At 47.5% G+C, this 19,066-nt stretch overlaps 2 protein-coding genes across 2 annotated transcripts; both read left to right on the top strand.

The window, feature by feature from the left end:
• Positions 1 to 12,339: 12,339 nt before the first annotated feature.
• pthlhb (parathyroid hormone-like hormone b) lies at positions 12,340 to 13,406 on the top strand (the record flags this gene model as incomplete). Its single annotated transcript, XM_079742791.1, has 2 exons — positions 12,340 to 12,443; positions 12,893 to 13,406. The coding sequence occupies 2 exons, from the start codon at positions 12,340 to 12,342 to the stop codon at positions 13,404 to 13,406; spliced, it is 618 nt and encodes a 205-aa protein (XP_079598917.1).
• Positions 13,407 to 15,361: 1,955 nt separating this feature from the next.
• Positions 15,362 to 16,897, top strand: LOC307080158 (galanin receptor 2a; the record flags this gene model as incomplete). Its single annotated transcript, XM_079742790.1, has 2 exons — positions 15,362 to 15,388; positions 15,965 to 16,897. 2 exons carry the CDS (start codon positions 15,362 to 15,364, stop codon positions 16,895 to 16,897), a joined length of 960 nt encoding a protein of 319 aa, XP_079598916.1.
• Positions 16,898 to 19,066: the final 2,169 nt, after the last annotated feature.

The following is a 19,066-nucleotide window of genomic DNA, read 5'->3' as shown; positions in this document are numbered from 1 at the left end:
CGTCACTGATCTAGATCACAGTGTATCCACAACCTAGCAACCGCATCCAAAACCTGTAAAATCATACTGGAACCACTATTTCACTCATGCCAAGCCCTTGAAAGGGAATAAAAACCCATGACTAAAGACATAAAGCAAAGTCGATCTTAAACCCATATTTTGTTCTCTTGGAGGAGTGTCACGACCCCTTTCCACTGTTCAACTCGTATCACCTCTCTCTGATCACAGAGAGCCTGGCTCTGGCACATTGCAGGTCTGGGACTGGTTGGTTAAGAGGTACGGTGACCGAGTGTTGACCGTGTGTGATCCGCACACTCTGTGTCACCAAGATATTGAGTAACCCCCGAATCGTATATTACGTGAAAAGAATCGGTCGTTTGAAGATGTTTTTGTATCTTCAGCAAGGATGACGCTGACTCTGTAATCAAAGCAAGAGGGTTGAGGACTGAGGGGAATGGGGGTGATCTTCACGGTGGCTCATACACGTATGAACTTTGTGTGTGTGTGTGTGTGTGTGTGTGTGTGTGTGTGTGTGTGTGTGTGTGTGTGTGTGTGTGTGTGTTGCTTGGAACACAGAACCTGGTTGACAGCATCTGGGCTCAAAGTTGGTCAGATGTGCTCCCGAGGCGGTTGTGACTGGGCATTCTAATTCAATTATGAAGTGAAAAAACCCCGACCTTGTATTAAAGGAAGAAAAATAAACGGTTATGCACATCATAAAAATGTACATTTCACCCGGTGTATCTTGGCTGAACAATGTTACGAAAAGGCCAAACGTCATCACCCACGGAGACCAAGTTATACACTCTTTTCTCTTTTTTTTTTAACTGCAGCACACACAGCAATATTTATTTCCTCCCACGCTCTTAAATAACTCAGGGCAGGGCCCTCCACCAACAATATCTAATCCTCGACGCGCACTTAATCGTGAAAAAAGAAAAAAACACGAACAAACATTAGCATTCATGCTAAAGCGGTGGCGGCGGCGGCGGCGGCGGCGGCAGGGGAAAGGGAGCAAACATGATTTGTGTATGGAAGTGGTGCGCGGGGACGGCCTGATGGATGAGCAGGGGGAGAACAGAGCTCTGTCCTCGGGAGACACCCAGGGGCTGGCAGCTCCCAGGGATGCGTGGGCATGTCCTGTAAGAGATCAGGTGTTTGACTGTCTGGGAGGAAGGAAGTCCTTATTAATGTGGAGGAGGAGGAGGAGGAGGAGGAGGAGGAGGAGGAGGGGGAGGGGGAGGGGGGAGATGGATGAGGAGATGGAGGATGAGGAGGAGGATGAAGAGGAGGAGAAGGACGAGGAGGGAAAGGGAAGGAGGAGGAGGAGATGGAGAAGAAGTAAGGGGAGGTTGAGGAGAAGGAGGGGGGAGATGGAGGAGGGAAAGATGGAGGAGGAGAAGGGGGAGATGGAGGAGGAGGAGAAGGCCAAGCAAGCTCAGGCAAACTTGACCACACATAAACACATAAATATACACACACACAAACATACACAATCACACACACACGCACGCACACACACACACACACACACACACACACACACACACACACACACATACACACACACGCACACACACACACACACACACACACACACACATGCGCGCAACACAAACCAGCACAAGCAAACCAGTCTCCTATTGAAGTGCCATGGGGTTCATTACTCCAGGACAGATGCTTCCACAGGGAAAAGTCCCCATCAGGAACAGGCATCAGCAACTGCACAAGGTGTTAAAACAAATCCGAGGGCACTTTGGACTCCTCCAGCTCTGTCGTCCAAACACAATATCTGCCCGCATCTCTTCACCCATTCTAGGCAGCATCTTTGGGTCTGGTCGGGGGAAATCCCCACCACCCTGCCCGCTATATATAGACTAACCAGCGGGCGTTAAGCGCCAGAGACGTGCAAAACGAAGAGATCACACCTACCCAGCCACTTTGCTCCGCCATTAACTGCTACTTTATAAGGTTGACACATCACCTCGCTGTAATTCCTTCTGAACACCACAAGGTTCAAACGTATCAACCCGCGGGACAATATAACACAACCATGAGTCGGGTTTGTGCGTGTGTGTCTGTGTGTGTGTGTGTGTGAGTGTGTGTGTGTGTGTGTGAGTGTGTGTGTGTGTGTGAGTGTGGGGGCGCCTCATTTTTTCCTACAACATCCACTCAAGGTTTGAGTGGGGGGACAGTGGCGTGTGTGTGTGTGTGTGTGTGTGTGCATGCATGTGTTTGCATATATCTGTGTGTGTGTGTGTGTGTGTGCATGCATGTGTGTGTGAACGTGTGTGCATGTGCAGTGTGTGCGTGTGTGTGTGTGTGTGTGCGTATGTCTGTGTATGTGTGTTCTCGCAAGTGTGTGTGTGTACGCAAGCATGCGTATGTGTGTGTGTGTGTGTGTTTGTGTGTGTGCACAAAAGCGTGTGTGTGTGTGTGTGAAGGCCACAGCTCAGAATTACTGCAGCTTTATTTACAGCTCTTTGAACGAAACTCCTTAAAAGCTGGTTTTGGTTTTGCTCCCACATTAAGGCTTGTGGAGGCCCGAGGGGTGTCACAGGGTTTGGGAGACCTCTAGGCCGCGTACAACAACAGTTGTGGGCCTTTGACTTCCTTCCTCTCTGCTTCACACGGCCGGCGATTGTGGTTCAGGTGGTGGTTTGAGGGGGTGAGGATTGGTCGACTCGAGTGCGTTGGCCGTTGTGAGCAAAATCTGCTTCATGGATTTAGACGGTTGGAAAAACCAAGGGAGGGACAGAAAACAAGCCGGCTGGCAGGTGCCCGTGTTTGGGTTAGTGGGGTGTTGATTTATCCGCTGCCCAGAGTGTGTAATCGAATGTCTAATGGGCTCACTGTTCATTAGTGAATTAGCACATTTGAACATTAACTTCATCAAGGTCAGGGAAATGTTTTGAACCTGAGGATGAAAGGGTTGTGTTGGAGTTTGGTTTGCTTGGTTAAAGAAGCAGAGCCGAGTTAGAAATTGAATTTAAGGGATTTCCTGGGGATTATTCAGCCTGGATCTTTTGGATATAAGGGAAAAATGTGGACAACAATTTTAGAAATTTGTTCGATCACTACAGCTGTAATGGGCTGCAATGTGACCCTTTGGATAAACTGCACCTCATAAATGTCAGTCCTATGAAAGTGTTTTTTTTGCCACTGACCGGCTCAGATTATATTCATAACATTATGGAAAGGATCCCTAAAGCGAAATACTACTGTGTTATTGTGTCCAACCAAGTCTCACTCAAGGAGAAGTCTCACACTGAAATCTCGTTTTTGCAGGAAAGCCATATTGTCATTACAATCTCAACCCCCCCTTCACCCAAATTCTTTACACAATACTAAGAAAAAGGACAACACAACAACCTCTCTCCTCTCCAACTCTCAATCACAAACTCAAACGTTGAGTTTTTGTTGAAGATTGAAGTTAATTAGAGTGAATGTAGCAGCAGTCTTTCGATTCAATGTGGGTAGTACAAAAACTGTCAGCAAGTTCTAAAACCCAGACCCAGATTTTTCCTGAGCGTTGTCACCATGAATGGGTGTCACGGTAGGCCAGAAACAGGTGTAGTAGCTCATAACGATAATTACAGTTCTGTTAAATTTAAACACACCAGTGGCACCAACACATAATGGTAGAGTGACCTACATTGTCCATTATAAGTCTCTGGCTCTCACCTAACGGTTAAAATATTAATATTATAAACTACACCTGTGTTTACTCTGCCCTGTCACCTCTTCCACCGACGTGAAAGAGTGCCCGATACCTCCCCATTCCCTTAGTCAGCTTTGATATCCTTCGCCCCGTCCACGGGAACGTTAGAAAACATACAATGTTCCCGCAGTTTTTGCAGAGAGGCAGAAAAATGAAAAGGTGAAAACTGAGTGCGCCGACTGCTGTTCCCAGTCGCTGAGCCCCCGAGCGAGCGCTGCGAGGTGGGTGGGTGGCCCGCCCTCCCGACCAGCGATGGAGCCGTCCAGTGGCTACATCCGCCGCCTCCGCCGTCTGCTCTTCCTGTTTGCCAAGCGCTGCTTCAGCGTACCCCGGGCTGGGACACCCAGACGGAGACGACCCGACACGGCTCACACACACACCGCCGCCCCCTCGTTGGGTTACGAGTTACGTCTCGTTACAAATAAGTTGTTGTGGATGAATCAACAAATGCGTGACCCCAGTTCCTCCCGTGCGGTAATTGGTGAGGAAACAAGCGGGGACCGGCTGGTTTACTGTAAACGGATCAGCCCGGAGCCGCTGAAGTGCACTTGGCGCTCGCTGCGGCGCGTTATAACCGTTTGGAAAAGTTTAAGTGAAGCCCTCTTTTCTTTGCTCGACGTGTAATGTCATTCCCCGAAATGTCTCAAAGATACAGTAGATGGTTCAGATATTTTTTCATTGGGGGGGGGGGGGGGGGGGGGGGGGGGGGGAATAAAACAGGATTCACAGCACAGTGAAAGTAAACTAATGTTTTTTCGAAATAGGGACTTGCAAGTATGCAGGAGCACAGGGAGTAAAGGCAAATAAAGTTATACTAACAAGTAATGATGAAGTTTTGTTATGCATCTTAATGTTCTTCTGTCTTTACATGCCAGCAATACATATAATCTTCCTCAAACACACTTACACCTGTACACACGCACTCACACGCAGACACACACACACACACACACACACACACATACACCCCCCCCCCCCAAACACACACACATAAGCCTTCACACTCACACACACACACACACACACACACACACACACACACACACACACACACACACACACACACACACACAAACACACACACACACACACACACACACACACTGCGGTTAGCCTGGCCAACTCGGTTGACCAACTGACTTAGCTGTGGTTGCGCGCTGTTCGCAGGGCACTCATTAAGCGCCTGAGACTTCTCTTCCCTACACAAACAAACCCTGGCCGTCATTACGGTAACACACCCAATGTGTGTGGTCTCCTCCAAACCAGGCCTCGATTGATTCCTTCATTTTTTACCGGTTCTCCGCTGGGGCAGAATGAAAAGGGTCTGGATTTGGGGTAAGCTCAGCCCTGTGGCATGTTTCAGTGGCTCAATGTCCCAGTGTTTCGCAGCCTGTGTCGGGGTGCACGCCATTAGTCACGGCCCTCAAATACGCCACAGTAGTTGCGGTGGAGGAGGCCTGCTCCGCAAACGACTCCACAGCATCACCGCAAGCCACAGAACAAAACACAGAGCCACACACACAACAGTGGGTTTTAATGGCAGGCGTAAAAAGGCCATCCAGACCAAGAGAGAGAGAGAGAGAGGGAGATGGAGAGGGAGAGAGAGAGAGAGAGAGAGAGAGAGAGGGAGAGACCCATCTAGGGATGCTTTATCTTAACATGGCCGAGGAGTTGATGGGATAAAAGGCCTCAGGAGAGGGGATGACTTGAAGAGCGAAGAGAGAAACTCTTCCTGAGAGAAAGAGAGAGACTCTAGGAGAGGATGGAGGAGGGGGAAAAGTAGAGACCTCAACGGTGGAGATGAGTGGGAGGAAGAGGAGAGGCGATTCACAACATATAAACGTGGTTAGAGAGTGGTCAGTGAGTGCTTGAGAGAGTTTAAGAGCAAGTCAAATGGGAGAGAGAGAGAGAGAGAGAGAGAGAGAGAGAAAGAGAGAGCGAGAGAGAGAGAGAGAGTGAGAGAGAAAAAGAGCAAGAGAAGCTGAAGAGAGAGAGAAAGATAGTGGTGGCTGTCTGGCGGTGGTGGAGATGTGGTGGTGGTGGTAGTTGTGGTGGTGGTGGTGCAGTTGGTGGTAGGGGTGGTGGTGGTGGCTGTGTGGGCTTTCAGGCCGTGTGTCCAGCTGGCCTGGGGTCTGTCTCTGAGGTCAGGAGACTGGGGGGAGGGAGGGCCCTCACACACTGGGCAGCTTGTGGTTCGGGTCTGGGCTGGAGATGGAGGTGGTGGCTGTGCTGAGCGAGAGAGAGAGAGAGAGAGAGAGAGAGAGAGAGAGAGAGAGAGAGAGGGGAGAGAGAGAGAGACCCACAGTCAGACAGCAGGCGAGCATCCATCTGCCAAGGGAGAAATGCTAATGTGGAGGCCACCACATGAGTCCTGGTCAAAACCCACACAACCAGACCCTCAATCAGATCCCCCACACACACAGACAAACAGACACACACTCTCACACAAACACACACACACACACACACACACACACACACACACACACACACACACACACACACACACACACACAGTGCTAAGATAGCTTATATTTGAAATGTTGGGTAGCACAACCAAGGAGTGTTATTGCTGAGTGGGCAAATTCATTTCCCAGAGATTTAGGCAAAGGTTTCGGATACAAGCTTCGCCAAGGCAGGAATCATTTCATCTAAAAATTACATTTTACGGTCCAAAATGTCCCATGGCAGATACTTCCTGTCCCAGTGCTGGAGAGCCCAGTCTGAACAACATTCTATTGTCCCAGCAGGGTGCAGGCCGTCTCACCGGCTCCACCAGCCTGACATTTATGGTATCATTAAAAATCCCCGGTATTACGAAAAGATTCAGTTGTAAATTTGAAGCCGACCTTCTCCACCTCCTCTTCCTCCTCCTCCTTCTCTTCCTCCTCCTCCTCCTCCTCCTCCCCTTCCTCCTCATCCACCTCCTCCTTCTACTCCATACCCTCCTCCACCTCCTCTTTCTCCTCCTTCTCCTCCACATCCTCCTCCACCTCCTCATTCTCCTCCTCCTCCTCTTTCTCCTCCTCCACCACCTCCACCTCCTCCTCCAACCTTTTCTCTTGCTCCTCCACCTCCTCCTCTGCCTCCTCCTCCTCCACCTCCTCCTGCTCCACCTCCTCCACCCCCTCCTCCTCCTCCTCCTCCTCCTCCTCCACCCCTCCTCCTCCTCCTCCTCCTCCTCCTCCTCCTCCTCCTCCACCCCCTCCTCCTCCTCCTCCTCCTCCTCGTGAGTGTGGCCTTGCGTGGATCAGTATATGTATCACAAAGAGAGCCTAGCTGTGGGTCACATGGTCCACTATATCCATCCACAAGGAGTGAATGAGTGGCAGAGGTGGAGGCTGTGTTTGGGTAACCCTGAACAAGCATGAGGTAATGCTCAGGATGTATGACTCGGGAGGGAGAGCACGGAGGCATGACCCATCTCTGACACGCACACTCAACCTGTGCGTTGTACACCGAATACAATTTACAAGAAAAAAATCTTTACTGTAAATCATTCAAGTACAATTTGGATCAAAAAGGTTGGTGGGTAATGCAGCCAATAATAATAATGTTACGAATTGGTTGCAGATGAAAGGTAACACACTTTCCCTTAGGCGTGTCCACAACATCACTCTGTAGTTTGAGTCTATCCATAAACATGGAGGGGATTCCAGTGAACCAACAATACGCAGGGAATTGTTTGAAAATTTGCAATCATCACGTGAGCCTATTCACGGAAAAGCAGTTATTCTAAAAGTAATAAACTGTTATGTCTAACAATTTTGGCTATTTCCTTTCTGTAATGGGACATGGAAAACACGTTTGAATGTTATTCTAAATGCCCTGTCACGCGTGTACACGTCAGTGTAAAATAAATGCCATGTGACACGCGTTTGGCTTCACAACATCTTCAACAAATGTGGACCGAGGATGTAAAGAATAGTTTTAAATTACCGCAACGCATTCACTTTGTTATTGACCTTTTGTGGGACATTGGCAAACCCTCACAAATGCACGTCACTCTGTTATAAACATTCACATATAGGCGTTGAAACAACACTTACAGGTAAGAGAATGGTCAAGGGTGAGAGGTAATAGTTATCCAAGGGGCTCTCTTTATATCTGGCTAACTTCTAGGTTATCCCTTTGTATTTGATACATACCTCTTCCCTAGGTCAATTGTTTATTTTTTCTTTACATTTTCTACACTTGCGGTAAACACATGTATGACCTTGAAACAGAACAAGAGGGCGCCGTGAACGTTTGACATTTCAGCTCGAACAATGAAACCTTGGAACAACAAGACCCTGTACGGCAGCAAGCAGAACTGTTGAAATCAGTTATGAAGGAGTGCGCATGCAGTGTGTGTGTGTGTGTGTGTGTGTGTGTGTGTGTGTGTGTGTGTGTGTGTGTGTGTGTGGAAGAAAAGCGCATTCCAGAGGTGACAGTTATGATTAGTAGGTGTGAATGACTAGCAGAACGCGCGTCCAACATGACTCGCCACGCAGCTCTGTGAAAGGCATACCTCCGCTGGACTAGGGATGGAGACGAAGAAGCCTGCGCTGTCTATATTTCATGGTTAAAAACCGTTAAGGGGCAATAGTGCCTCGGTGAAGGCCGTTTCTCAAGTGAGGTTTTTCCGAACTAACTAAAAGTTCCCCCCACGTGAGACATGCGTCGAGCCCCAGAGCCAAGAGTATGAGCCACAGAGGGGTCGTTATAAAACCCACCAGAAACGCATGGCTTTGTTTCGTAGCAGTGAATTAACACGTTAATGGTTTCGGCCAACATGTGCACTCTGTTGATCTGTCTGTTGAAGGGTTGGAGAAATGTTTTGAGGTGATTTGCAAGTTTGATCTATGTTTTGGGTTTTAAACAGATCTAGTGGCGTGTGTTTTTGCTTATAGGTTTGCAATGCATGCATTGTTGTGTTATGGTTTAATATCACACCTAGTTATTGGAAATTAGTAATGCATTAGTCTATAATAGTCTATGAGTAATAATAGTGCTTTAAAAAGTTAACTCCTCCAGTACATGGATGTTGAATGGCATAAAAGTCCCAAACAAAAAACAGCAGAAAACTGAAAAACACATCCAATAATTCTTGAAATGCAACACAAGTTTTTTATTGCACAAAAACGCATTCCACTCGGATTAAACAACAGTAGAATAATTGCAACACCGTCTAAAAATAGGAGATTCATTCTCCTTTTTCTTTCGACCTATAACAGGCTGAGGTTCTGTTGGGGGGGGGGGGGGGGGGGGGGGGGGGGTTATATGCAGACATAAGCCAAAAAAAGTGAAGAAAGAAGAAATATTTGAGCCCCGGGTTGTGGTGGCTGTTTGTGCTCCGTGTGTACGTGCAGTGTGAAAAGGATGAAAACCGGGCAGGAATACTGTTCTATGTTAAGTGTGCAATTTAGCGTGAATCAAAAGCAGCTTTCCTGGCTCCAATTCGGCTCGCTGCTCTCTGCCAGGAAATAGGCTTTTTTTTTTTTGCCAGGTAAAGTCTTTGCAGAATGGAATCGAATGAGGTATTTTTTCCCCCCATACTGAATGTTGGAGGTCAGGAACGCTGAGAGCTGAATATTGGAGACCCCATGCTGGATTTCGAGTACCGGCTGCTTGTAAAATACTGAGCACTCTGTGAAATAATTTGCCACCCATAGGGTTTAGGTATACGGTCTGTGGAAGAGGCTTATCAATAGCCTAAAGTACTCAGAACAGAACATAATAGAATAAAAGTTTTCATCCTTGAGGAACTCACATACTATTGATCTATTATTGTCTAATACACAGTATGGAGGTGAATCAAATGCATACTACTTCACGAGTACTAAAATATGCAGTTTTCCTTACAATTGCAGGCCGGATTTATGGACCACAGTGCTTCCTAACGGGCCTCTGTGGCCATATCTTTGTGTACTTATACTCAGAGTAAGATCAAATCTATACGTATTAAAGCATAACTTCAGTTAACTTTACACTCTGTGTACTGCCGTTAACCCCACATAGTTTCACAGTGCTACCTTCCAGTAAAAGAAAAGACTCAGTTTTCTGATACTTTTATGAACCTTCTTTTTTATTGCTTAAACAGGACCATACATTGCTAGATCGTAAAGTCAATGGATGCAATTTCAGGGGTCTTTTAATTTCTTGCTTGAACATGACCGAGGAAGAAGAAACCACATTAATGAAGAGGTACATTAATATCAGGAATATTGGAGTGCACTTTTACAACTCGTGTAGGGGAAATTCTTCTGGTTACTGGTGGTTATAATGAGTTACTCTCCAGTAGATAGGAGGCTGTTAAATTGCTGGTATCATTACATCTACACTACCTTCTGATTCATTTACAGTACGGCTAAAAAGCAATGTTTACATTTTGTTTACACTATGATTAGCAGAGTGATGATATTCCATCAATAAATCAACAAAAGGGTGAGTGAATATATATATATTTTTTCTCTGTTTGTATCCATTTACTTTGATTGTACCTTCATGGAAAACTCTTTAAACCCCAGTTCAGAATAGATTTGGGGTATCTGCAGGCCAACACAGACAGAATATTTCCAACAACACTTAAATATTTGTTGATGACATGCTCATGCATATGGATGGTCTGCGGCCTGCAAAACAGTTCCTGTTTCACACACACTGACAAGAAAAACGAGAGATCTCACGATTCTTAAAAAACCCGACAACTAATCTTTCCCCACGCCGGCGGTGCCTTAGCCCTTACTCCTGTTCACTTGATATTCTGATCCACGGGCCACTCTCCCAACATCGCCACTGGCTGGATGTGAGGAGCCACCTCGAAGCCCACCATTACCAGTGAGTGCGGAGCTGAGGAGCGGAGGACTGCCGTGTTGAATGGTGCTCAGTGGAGAGAGAGGCTGTGGGTTGGGTTTCTCTGAGGTTATGGTCATTCTCCCCTGGGGGAAGTGGTGAGGCCTGGCTGTTTACTCTAGAGCACCTCCCCCCACCCCCCACCCCCCTCTCGGATGGCCCCTGCTCGTTACCCTTGTGATTACCACCATGGGCACACACCTGTCCCTCCTAAGCCGTCAGAGATGTGACTTTGGAACCGCGATGGTCGTCAATGTTTCCATGGGCGTCACACGCCGGATTGTTCTGGATCTTTAGTGTTCTCTGTGCTAATTGGCCGGTCGGAGGCGTTGATGTGTGCACCGCGTTCTTGCCACCTGCAGGTGCGCGTTTTTGTGTGTGTGTGTGTGTGTGTGTGTGTCTGTCTGTCCCAATGCCTGCAAATGTGTATGCATGTGTTTCTGTGTGTGTTTATATATGTGTGCTTGTGTGTCGAATGTGTGTGTGTGTGTGTGTGTGTGTATGTGTGTGTGTGTGTGTGCGTGTGTTTTATGAATGTGTGACCAGGTTTGTGTAGTTCTGTTTCCAGGTCTATGGGGAGGCATGCACACACAGTGTGTGTGTGTGTGTGTGTGTGTGTGTGTGTGTGTGTGTGTGTGTAGGCAACCATGCATGCGGATGTATATGTTTTTAGCGTGGGTGTCTGTGAGAAGGGTGTGTGTGTGTTTGTGGTTGCGTGTGTGTGTGTGCATGTATAGTTGTGTGTGTGTGTGTGTGTGTGTGTATGTGTAGGTGTGTGTGTGTGTGTGTGTGTGTGTGTGTGTGTGTGTGTGTGTGTGTGTGTGTGTGTGTGTGTGTGGGCAGGGGGGAGATGTGTGTAAGTGTCTGTGTGTAGATGTGTGTGCGTGTGTGTAGTTGTGTGTGTGTGTATGTGTGTGTGTGCGTAGATGTGTGTGTGTGTGTGTGTGTGTGTGTGTGTGGGGGGGGGGGGGGGGGGGGGGGCGTGCGCGGCAGGACCAACACTTAATGGGCAGGCGCTAAAACAGAGTCTACATCTTCACCCAAAGAGAAGTTCCACTTTTCCTCCTCCCTGCCTCACTGGGTCCAAACACTCCCCAGCTCTCAGAGCACAGGCAGGCAGCATGCAGAAGACCCCCGTCTCCTCTCCACCGCCCCGTCCTGCTGGACCTACCGTGGCCCCGACCCAGCTCTGCTCCCCCTGAGGGATCACACCGCCACCCCGCCTCCCGGGACACGCGCTGCTGTGACGGCACTGCCCGCCGGTGGGCCGCGGCCAGCCCGGCTATCTTTATCGCTCACTTCATCGGGACGCCCGGGGAGAAATAAATAACGCTGTCGGGAGGCAAGGGGGACAGGGGGCTTTCCCCAGCCTGCCCTCACGCTGATGGATTTGGACTGACTTTCTGACCAAGCCATTGTGTGTTTGGGAGATTTTTTTGCTTTTTTGCTTCCTCTTGCTTGTTTTGATTGTTTTTTCTGATTACATTACACAAAGCTCCTTTTCAAAGCGTTGGTGAACATAAGTGCCCGTGGATCAGTGTGCTCTGCAGAGAACCCACGTAAGTCTCCTTTCTCTGACTGACATGCATTGCGGTTTAAATGAACAGAAAGAGAAAATTGTCCTTATGGGGTAGTGAGGAGGATCACTGAAAAGTGCACTTTTGGGACGGGGGGGGTCAGCAAGAGCAGGCATAACAAAGTGCTCATCTGCATGTGCATGTTCCAGGGATGGGGGGTGATGGGATGTTGACGCCTGGGTTTGTGTTTTCTGCAGATCTTCCAGGATGTGCTCTATAGGTGTAGTACATCAGTGGAGCCTGGCTGTGTTCCTGCTGGTTTCCCCGTTGACCCTGTACGGTAGACCCATAGATGTTCCCAGCAACAGGACGTGAGTTACCTCCTGAATCAGTGTCTGTTTAAAGATCCATGCTCTGCTTCGATATCGCTCCATTCCACAACATATGATCAGGAAGTATATTGAATTATTTTTGTAATATCAGCAAAAATTAGTTTATGGAATTGAGAGAAGTGGGCTAAAAAATCAAAGCCTGTTGATTGTGTGGGTTTGTGGGTGAAAGCCGCAGTCACAAATCTTGTTAATGCTGCCCTCTACTGTCCTGTGATTACCTGGCCTGTGACCTTGGATTTTTAGCAGCCAGTCTCTCAAAAAAATGCACATATTTTCACAGACATAATGAATGATCTGGATAAAAAATATCAAAACAGTGGTCCTAAGAGCTCCTTGTTCAAGCAGCACTAATCTTTTTTAAGTTACCATGTGATTTTTCTGGAGTTTTGACCTTTTTCCCCCCCGACACTGTGACCGTGGTTCTCCAGGAGGCGATCGGTGAGCCACGCCCAGCTCATGCACGACAAGGGCCGGTCCCTGCAGGAGTTCAAGCGCCGCATGTGGCTGCAGGAGCTGCTGGACGAGGTCCACACCGCAGACGCCTCCATCCCTCCCTTCCAGGGCTCCCCAAACAGTGGCCCCGGTGGTGGTAGTGCTGGTGGTGGAGGTGGTGGAGCTGCTGGTGGTGGTGGTGGTGGTGGTGGAGCCGTGCACCAGAAGCCCCCGGGAGGAACCAAGAACCTGCCGGTGAGGTTCAGGACTCTGGACCCAGAGGGGGACGCCAACCTGCCCCAGGAGACCAACAAGGTCCTGGCCTACAAGGACCAGCCGCTCAAGGCGGCCACCAAGAGGAAGAAGAAGGTCCGACTGGGCCGGCGGAAAGAGAGCGAGAAGAAGAGGAAGCGGGCGCGGCGAGCTGTCGCGGCGACGGAGGGTCAACGGGGCCTTATAGCTCCGCCCCCCCATCGCTCTGGTCCTGAAGCCCTAAGACCCCAGCCCTAGCGTCTGCGTCCCCCCCGTCCCAGAACTCACGGCCTCTGGTTCTGAAGCTCAATCAGACTGAGACTCAGGAGCCCAATGAGAACCATTTCAGAGACCCATGAGTGACTTAGTTCGTTATTTCTGTTTCATTTGGTCCGGGGCTTTGCTTGCATGATTATAATCAGTCACTCCCACGAATGTACTTCGTCACTATAACAACTATCATAAAACAAAGTGTGTTTTAGTTTTTTTAAGATTCATATTTATTCAAGTGGAGTCGACCCATCAACGCAGACATTCACCCCACAACAAAAGTAGGAAAAAAAAGATTTGTTCGTCTGTCGTCTGTGTCATCATCTGTAATACCAAAGATATTTATTGTCTGTGCTGTACATAGTGTAATTATTGATGATTGAGACTCTGGGGAGTTTGGACTTTGCTGGACCTATGATTGGTTGCTATTTTTAACACACTCTCAAGCTGGACTGTTTGCTGACTGCATCTGTTGGAATTGTTCTTCCATAATTTATTTAGGTATTTATTGTTTTTTGTGAATGTATCGTGGTGCTGCTGACTGAATTCCATAATGCACTTTAGGTATATCCTGTACATGACTTCATGTAATTGGTTTTTCATTTTCTCTTCCTTTGTTGTTTATGTTGTGTGTTATTTTGTTGTTTGTTTTCTATGTCCCAATGCATATTTATGGCGTATTGAATGCTTTATCAAATCTCCAATCATTTAAACCTTTATAGTCTATTTTTATACTTATGCCAAAGTCAAGGTATTTTCTGGCTCCTAATTTTCTTCACTTGCACTGAGGACATCATATACACATTGACCACATAGCAAACATTAAAACTGTAGCCGCTAGAAATGCTTGGCTCGTGTTGTATCTGCTGCGTTTGGGTTAATACAAGCGTAACAGGCCATCAAAAACATTAGATTTCAAACATCGAACCATGGCTGTTGACTTTCAAGGCTTAACTTAAAATTCAAGCATTAAAAGGCTTTTAAGGACACAATAGAGTTTTGTTAATGTCACATGTGGCCTTTTTTAATAGTCGGCTGCCCAGCACACAGGCAAGGTAATGGAGGGCAGAGCAAATGCATCAGTGTCAGCTATTTCCTGTGCTAAGAGCTGCGGTGCAGGCCATTAGCGCACACAGAGTCATAAATGCTGGGGAATGGGCTGATAAAGCTGCTACCCAAAGCATGCAGCTCACACCAAAGAAATCAATCCAACAATGGGAAAGGCATTAATATCTCCCGGCCAAAGGGGAAACATGGGAAGCACAATCGATGGAGAGAGGCCGTGTTTACTTTGGTTGGCGTTATCAGTCTTGAGATGAGTTAGAGGAGGTGCTTATCTCAAATCCTGAGGTATGGTCCTCTCTCCTCTGGTTTGAATGCATCTCATGAACATCATTAATAGCTTCTGGAGGAATAGATGAAATCAAGTATAGGAACAAGAGGAAAGTTTGTGTGAAAGTTTGAATTACTTGTCAGAGGAAGGTTTTTGAACAATTTGAAAAGGATTTCGTTTTTCTGAGATATTCTGAGAAAAGCTTCCTTGGTTCTTAAAGTTTTTTTAGGTTGTAACAAAACAATTGAAGAGACCTAAAGATACACATTTTGGATTCAAACCAAATAACTAATGGTAGCCTTTTTGATAGAATGAGTAATGTTCACTCTCCTCAAACAAATTTCATGAGATGCAGGTTTTTAGTTCACTGGAGGTGGACGTGCGCTCTCTCTTTAAACCCGCTCACCCGGAGTCAATTTGATCCAAGTAGTGTTTGCCTTTCCCTCTCCATTCACCAGTCACCGGCTGGTTAACAGCTCATGGAAAGGAGCTGCTCCTGTCACCTTCTCACATGATGAATTCACAAGGTTCTTTACTCCAAAAACATTATCGTGGAGATCTGCACTCCAGGATGTCACCAATCCGAGCCAGAAAGTATTGAAGAAAGACCATGGTGAGTACGTCCACATTTAAAGAGGTACGGTCAGTGCGATGTGTTTACTAAGTTTATGTCTAAAGCGGTGAGGGTGACAGCAGTGAAAGTAAAGCAGCAAGTTTTGGTGATTGATGTTAAATCCAGCAATAAAATGTGTGGGTGTGACTTGTCAGTGGGTGGACTTTAACAGACTTCTGCTTCCCTAATAAACACCAATAAAAATATTATTATTCCCACGAGTGGGATGCTGTGCACAAAAACACAACTTTTAATAAAAACATAACATGGAAACGTTTGGGTAATCTTCTTCCTTTCTGGGGGTGGTGATGGTGGTGGTGGTGGTGGTGGGGCTGATCGTAGGGGTGGTGGTGGTGGTAGTGGTGGTGGTGGTGGTGGTGGTGGTGGTAGTGATGGTGGTGGTGGTGGTAGTGATGGTGGTGGTGGTGGTGGTGGTGGTGGTGGTGGAGGTGGTGGTGGTAGTGATGGTGGCGGTGATGGTCGTGGTAGTGATGGTGGTAGTGATGGTGGTGAGGGTGGTGGTGGTCTTGGTAGTGATGGTGATGGTGGTGGTGGTGGTGACGATGGTGGTGTGGATGCTGATGCGGTCTCATCACCCAGGCTGCCACCAACATCTACGGGCTGATCTTCGCCTGCACCTGCGGCCTGATCCTGGGCGTGGGCCTCTGCGCCAACATCATGGTCTTCTCGCTGTTCGCCAAGCACAACAGCCTGCGCAAGAATCGCCTTGACATCCTCCTCCTGAGCATGACGCTGGCCGACTTCCTCACCCTCCTGCTCATCCCCTTCACCCTGCACTCGGCCGTCAGCCAGTCCTGGCCGCTGGGCAACGTCTTCTGCAAGGTCTACCAGTTCCTGCTGGCCTTCAGCCTGGCCGCCAGCACCTACTCGCTGTGCGCCGTGTCCATGACGCGCGCCATGATCATCACCAACCCCTACCAGCCGCCCGACATGGACCTGGTGGTACTGATGTTCGTGCTGGTGTGGGCGCTCAGCTTCTTCGTCAGCCTCCCACTGCGCATGTTCGCCACCAGGGACGGTGTGGGCCCCAGCCTTGCCAACTTCACCTACTGCCTGCCCACCATCCACCAGCACCACTACCAGGTCATCCTCAGCCAGTTCGTCCTCTTCTACCTCGTCCCCATGCTGGTGATCGCCTTCAACTACGTGCGCCTGGCTCTCTTCCTGCACCGCAGCCCCGTGATGTCGCAGGCAAGCGCCAGGAACACCCGCCGGGCCTCGCTCATGGTCTTCCTGGCGGCCGGGTCCTTCTCGGTGTGCTGGTTGCCCAGCTACGTGCTGGAGCTCTGCGTGTACCTGGGCTTGTACCGCCAGGGCTCGGCCTGGGAGGTGTTCTACTTTGTGTGCACCGTGCTGCAGTACCTGCACCCCTGCGTGAACCCGGTGCTCTATGTGCTGCTGTCCAAGCGCTACCGCCACAGGAGGGCAGAGTGGCTCTTCGGATGCACCGCCGCCGCCGCAAGGAACCGGGTGCATCCTCAGGTGGTCAGCGTTGCCACGGACAGCCTCTAGGGGAGTCAGTCTGGGGGATCACTCCCTGGTGGAGTCACTCACTAGTGGATCACTCTCTAGTGGAGTCACTCTGGAAGAGTCACTTCCTAGTAGAGTCACTCTCTAGTAGTCAGTCTCTAGCGGAGTCACTCTGGGGGAACACTCTCTAGTGGAGTCACTCTTTAGTAGAGTCACTTTCCAGTAGAGTCACTCTCTAGTAGTCACTCTCTCCCTTTTACTTTTGAGTTTGAGCATGATGTGTTATATTAATCTGATTTTACGTTTTTTTGTTGACAAAATAATAAGTAAAAGTAGATCTATTTTTTATTGTTCTGACTTTTTGTATAATTATTGTACGTTCCATTGCCATGTGATTGAATCATTTGACTAAAATGTATTCCTGGACAGCTTATTTTGATGTTTTTGACATGAGGGCCAAATACTGAAACATATCTTATATCTTCATTCTAATTAGAAGATCTAGGTAGCAGGTCTATCTTGTATGTCTGTTTATGTCCTTTCAAAATAGCAATGATTCATTATTGTTCAGAAATTAATACTGCAGCAAAATAAGACTTCCACTTTTTTGTACAACTACATTCAGCTCTCCTGCCTCTTAGGATGTAGTAGAGGTATTTTTTCAGAAGTATTTATACTGTTAATAAAACCGTATCTGTTGACAAGTGTCGTTTATTCAAACAACTCAATCAGTATCAAGTTTGCCTTGTTAATGGCCACAACTCTGGGTCTGATGAGATACTTTTAATGGTAAATGACCCAGTATTTCCCCTTTTAAAACACCACAAAAACATTTAACTCAGCTGCATTATCAGAGTCCCAGTCAATTTCCTTTAAAAAGATTGCAATACAATATAATCAACAGGCAGATTTAAAGAAGAATCAAGCATCTGAAAAGTCTCAAATCCTAAGTGATCATTCCAGTGCATAACATCTCCTCCCAGAGGGTGGAACCGGGTTTCGGACCATCACTGGAGAACCAGTGCAGTAGTAGAGGAGGGGTGTAGGGGAAGCCTTCCTGGCCCAGGTAGCGATGGCTGCTCTGTTGGGAGAGTGAGGGGCAGCGAGGGGGTCTGGAGAAAGGCGTGTTGTAGATCTGGTGACGGTAATCAGACACACCAACCCACTGTCTGCCAAGACAGAGCCTGACCTTCGCGGCTGAGGAGATTGCGTGACTGATAATATGATATGACTGACACATAAAAAAAAATACAAATATGTATATATATATGCATTTATATATATTACTTCCAAATGTTAAAATAAATATGAATACATGAATGTGTTTTGTTTTACTAATTCACATTAAGTTCTTGGCAGTCACCAGCAACAAACATATGTTGGCAATGTGGGGATTAAATGGAAAAGAAAAGAGAAGTGAAACATAGTCAATTGCTTGTGTTTCAAGGAAATGAAAAAGACATTGATTCATAAATCTGGACTGATTGATAAATCAATAGATGGTTGTCTGGTTTCTGCTGAATGTGGGTGAGGACCAATGTAAGATTGTACAAACGCCAAGAGTTCCTGAACTGGAACTCAATGCAATTTTGATGGAGAAGTCTTCTTAGAAGTAAAAAACTATCCCAGAACAAAACTAACTTAAAAACAAGACTGTACACAGGATGTGGGAAGCTATGCCGAACATCAAGCTCAGAGTACAAAGCTAGATGCAAATGGGGTTTTGAAATGAACTTTAGCGCTCTCTTTTGACGGATTTCTAAAGTCTAATTCTATCAAATTGAATTAAATGCTGTGTCAATGTACAAAAGAAGAAGCAGGAGGTCAGATCCTATTCCCTTTTCTCCTAAACATACAATAATGTGTAGCTCTACTGCTATCTGCCTGCTATTAAAACCCTCTCAGAGCGGGTGAGCCCTGTTTCATCAGTATGCTCTCTGGGCAGTACGTCGTGAGATAACGGGAAATATGAGCCGTGATATCTGATCTCTGCCGTGTACAGTGTGCTGGTATGCATACAGCTGTGCCTCTCCCCACATCTGTCTCTCAAGTCCAACGTTCAGTGTGTCCACCTGTCGCCAGACGGCATTCAGATTTGAACAGAACACAAAGAAACGCCTCTGAACTCTCACTCTACTAAGATGTACACACACACACAAACAGACATATACAGACATACACACACACACACACATACACACTCACACAAAC

This window comes from Pollachius pollachius, assembly GCF_949987615.1.
Source record: "Pollachius pollachius genome assembly, chromosome: 9".
Lineage (NCBI taxonomy): Eukaryota > Metazoa > Chordata > Actinopteri > Gadiformes > Gadidae > Pollachius > Pollachius pollachius.
The sequence above is the reverse complement of the archived record's forward strand: the minus strand, read 5'-3'. Positions and strand labels throughout refer to the sequence as shown.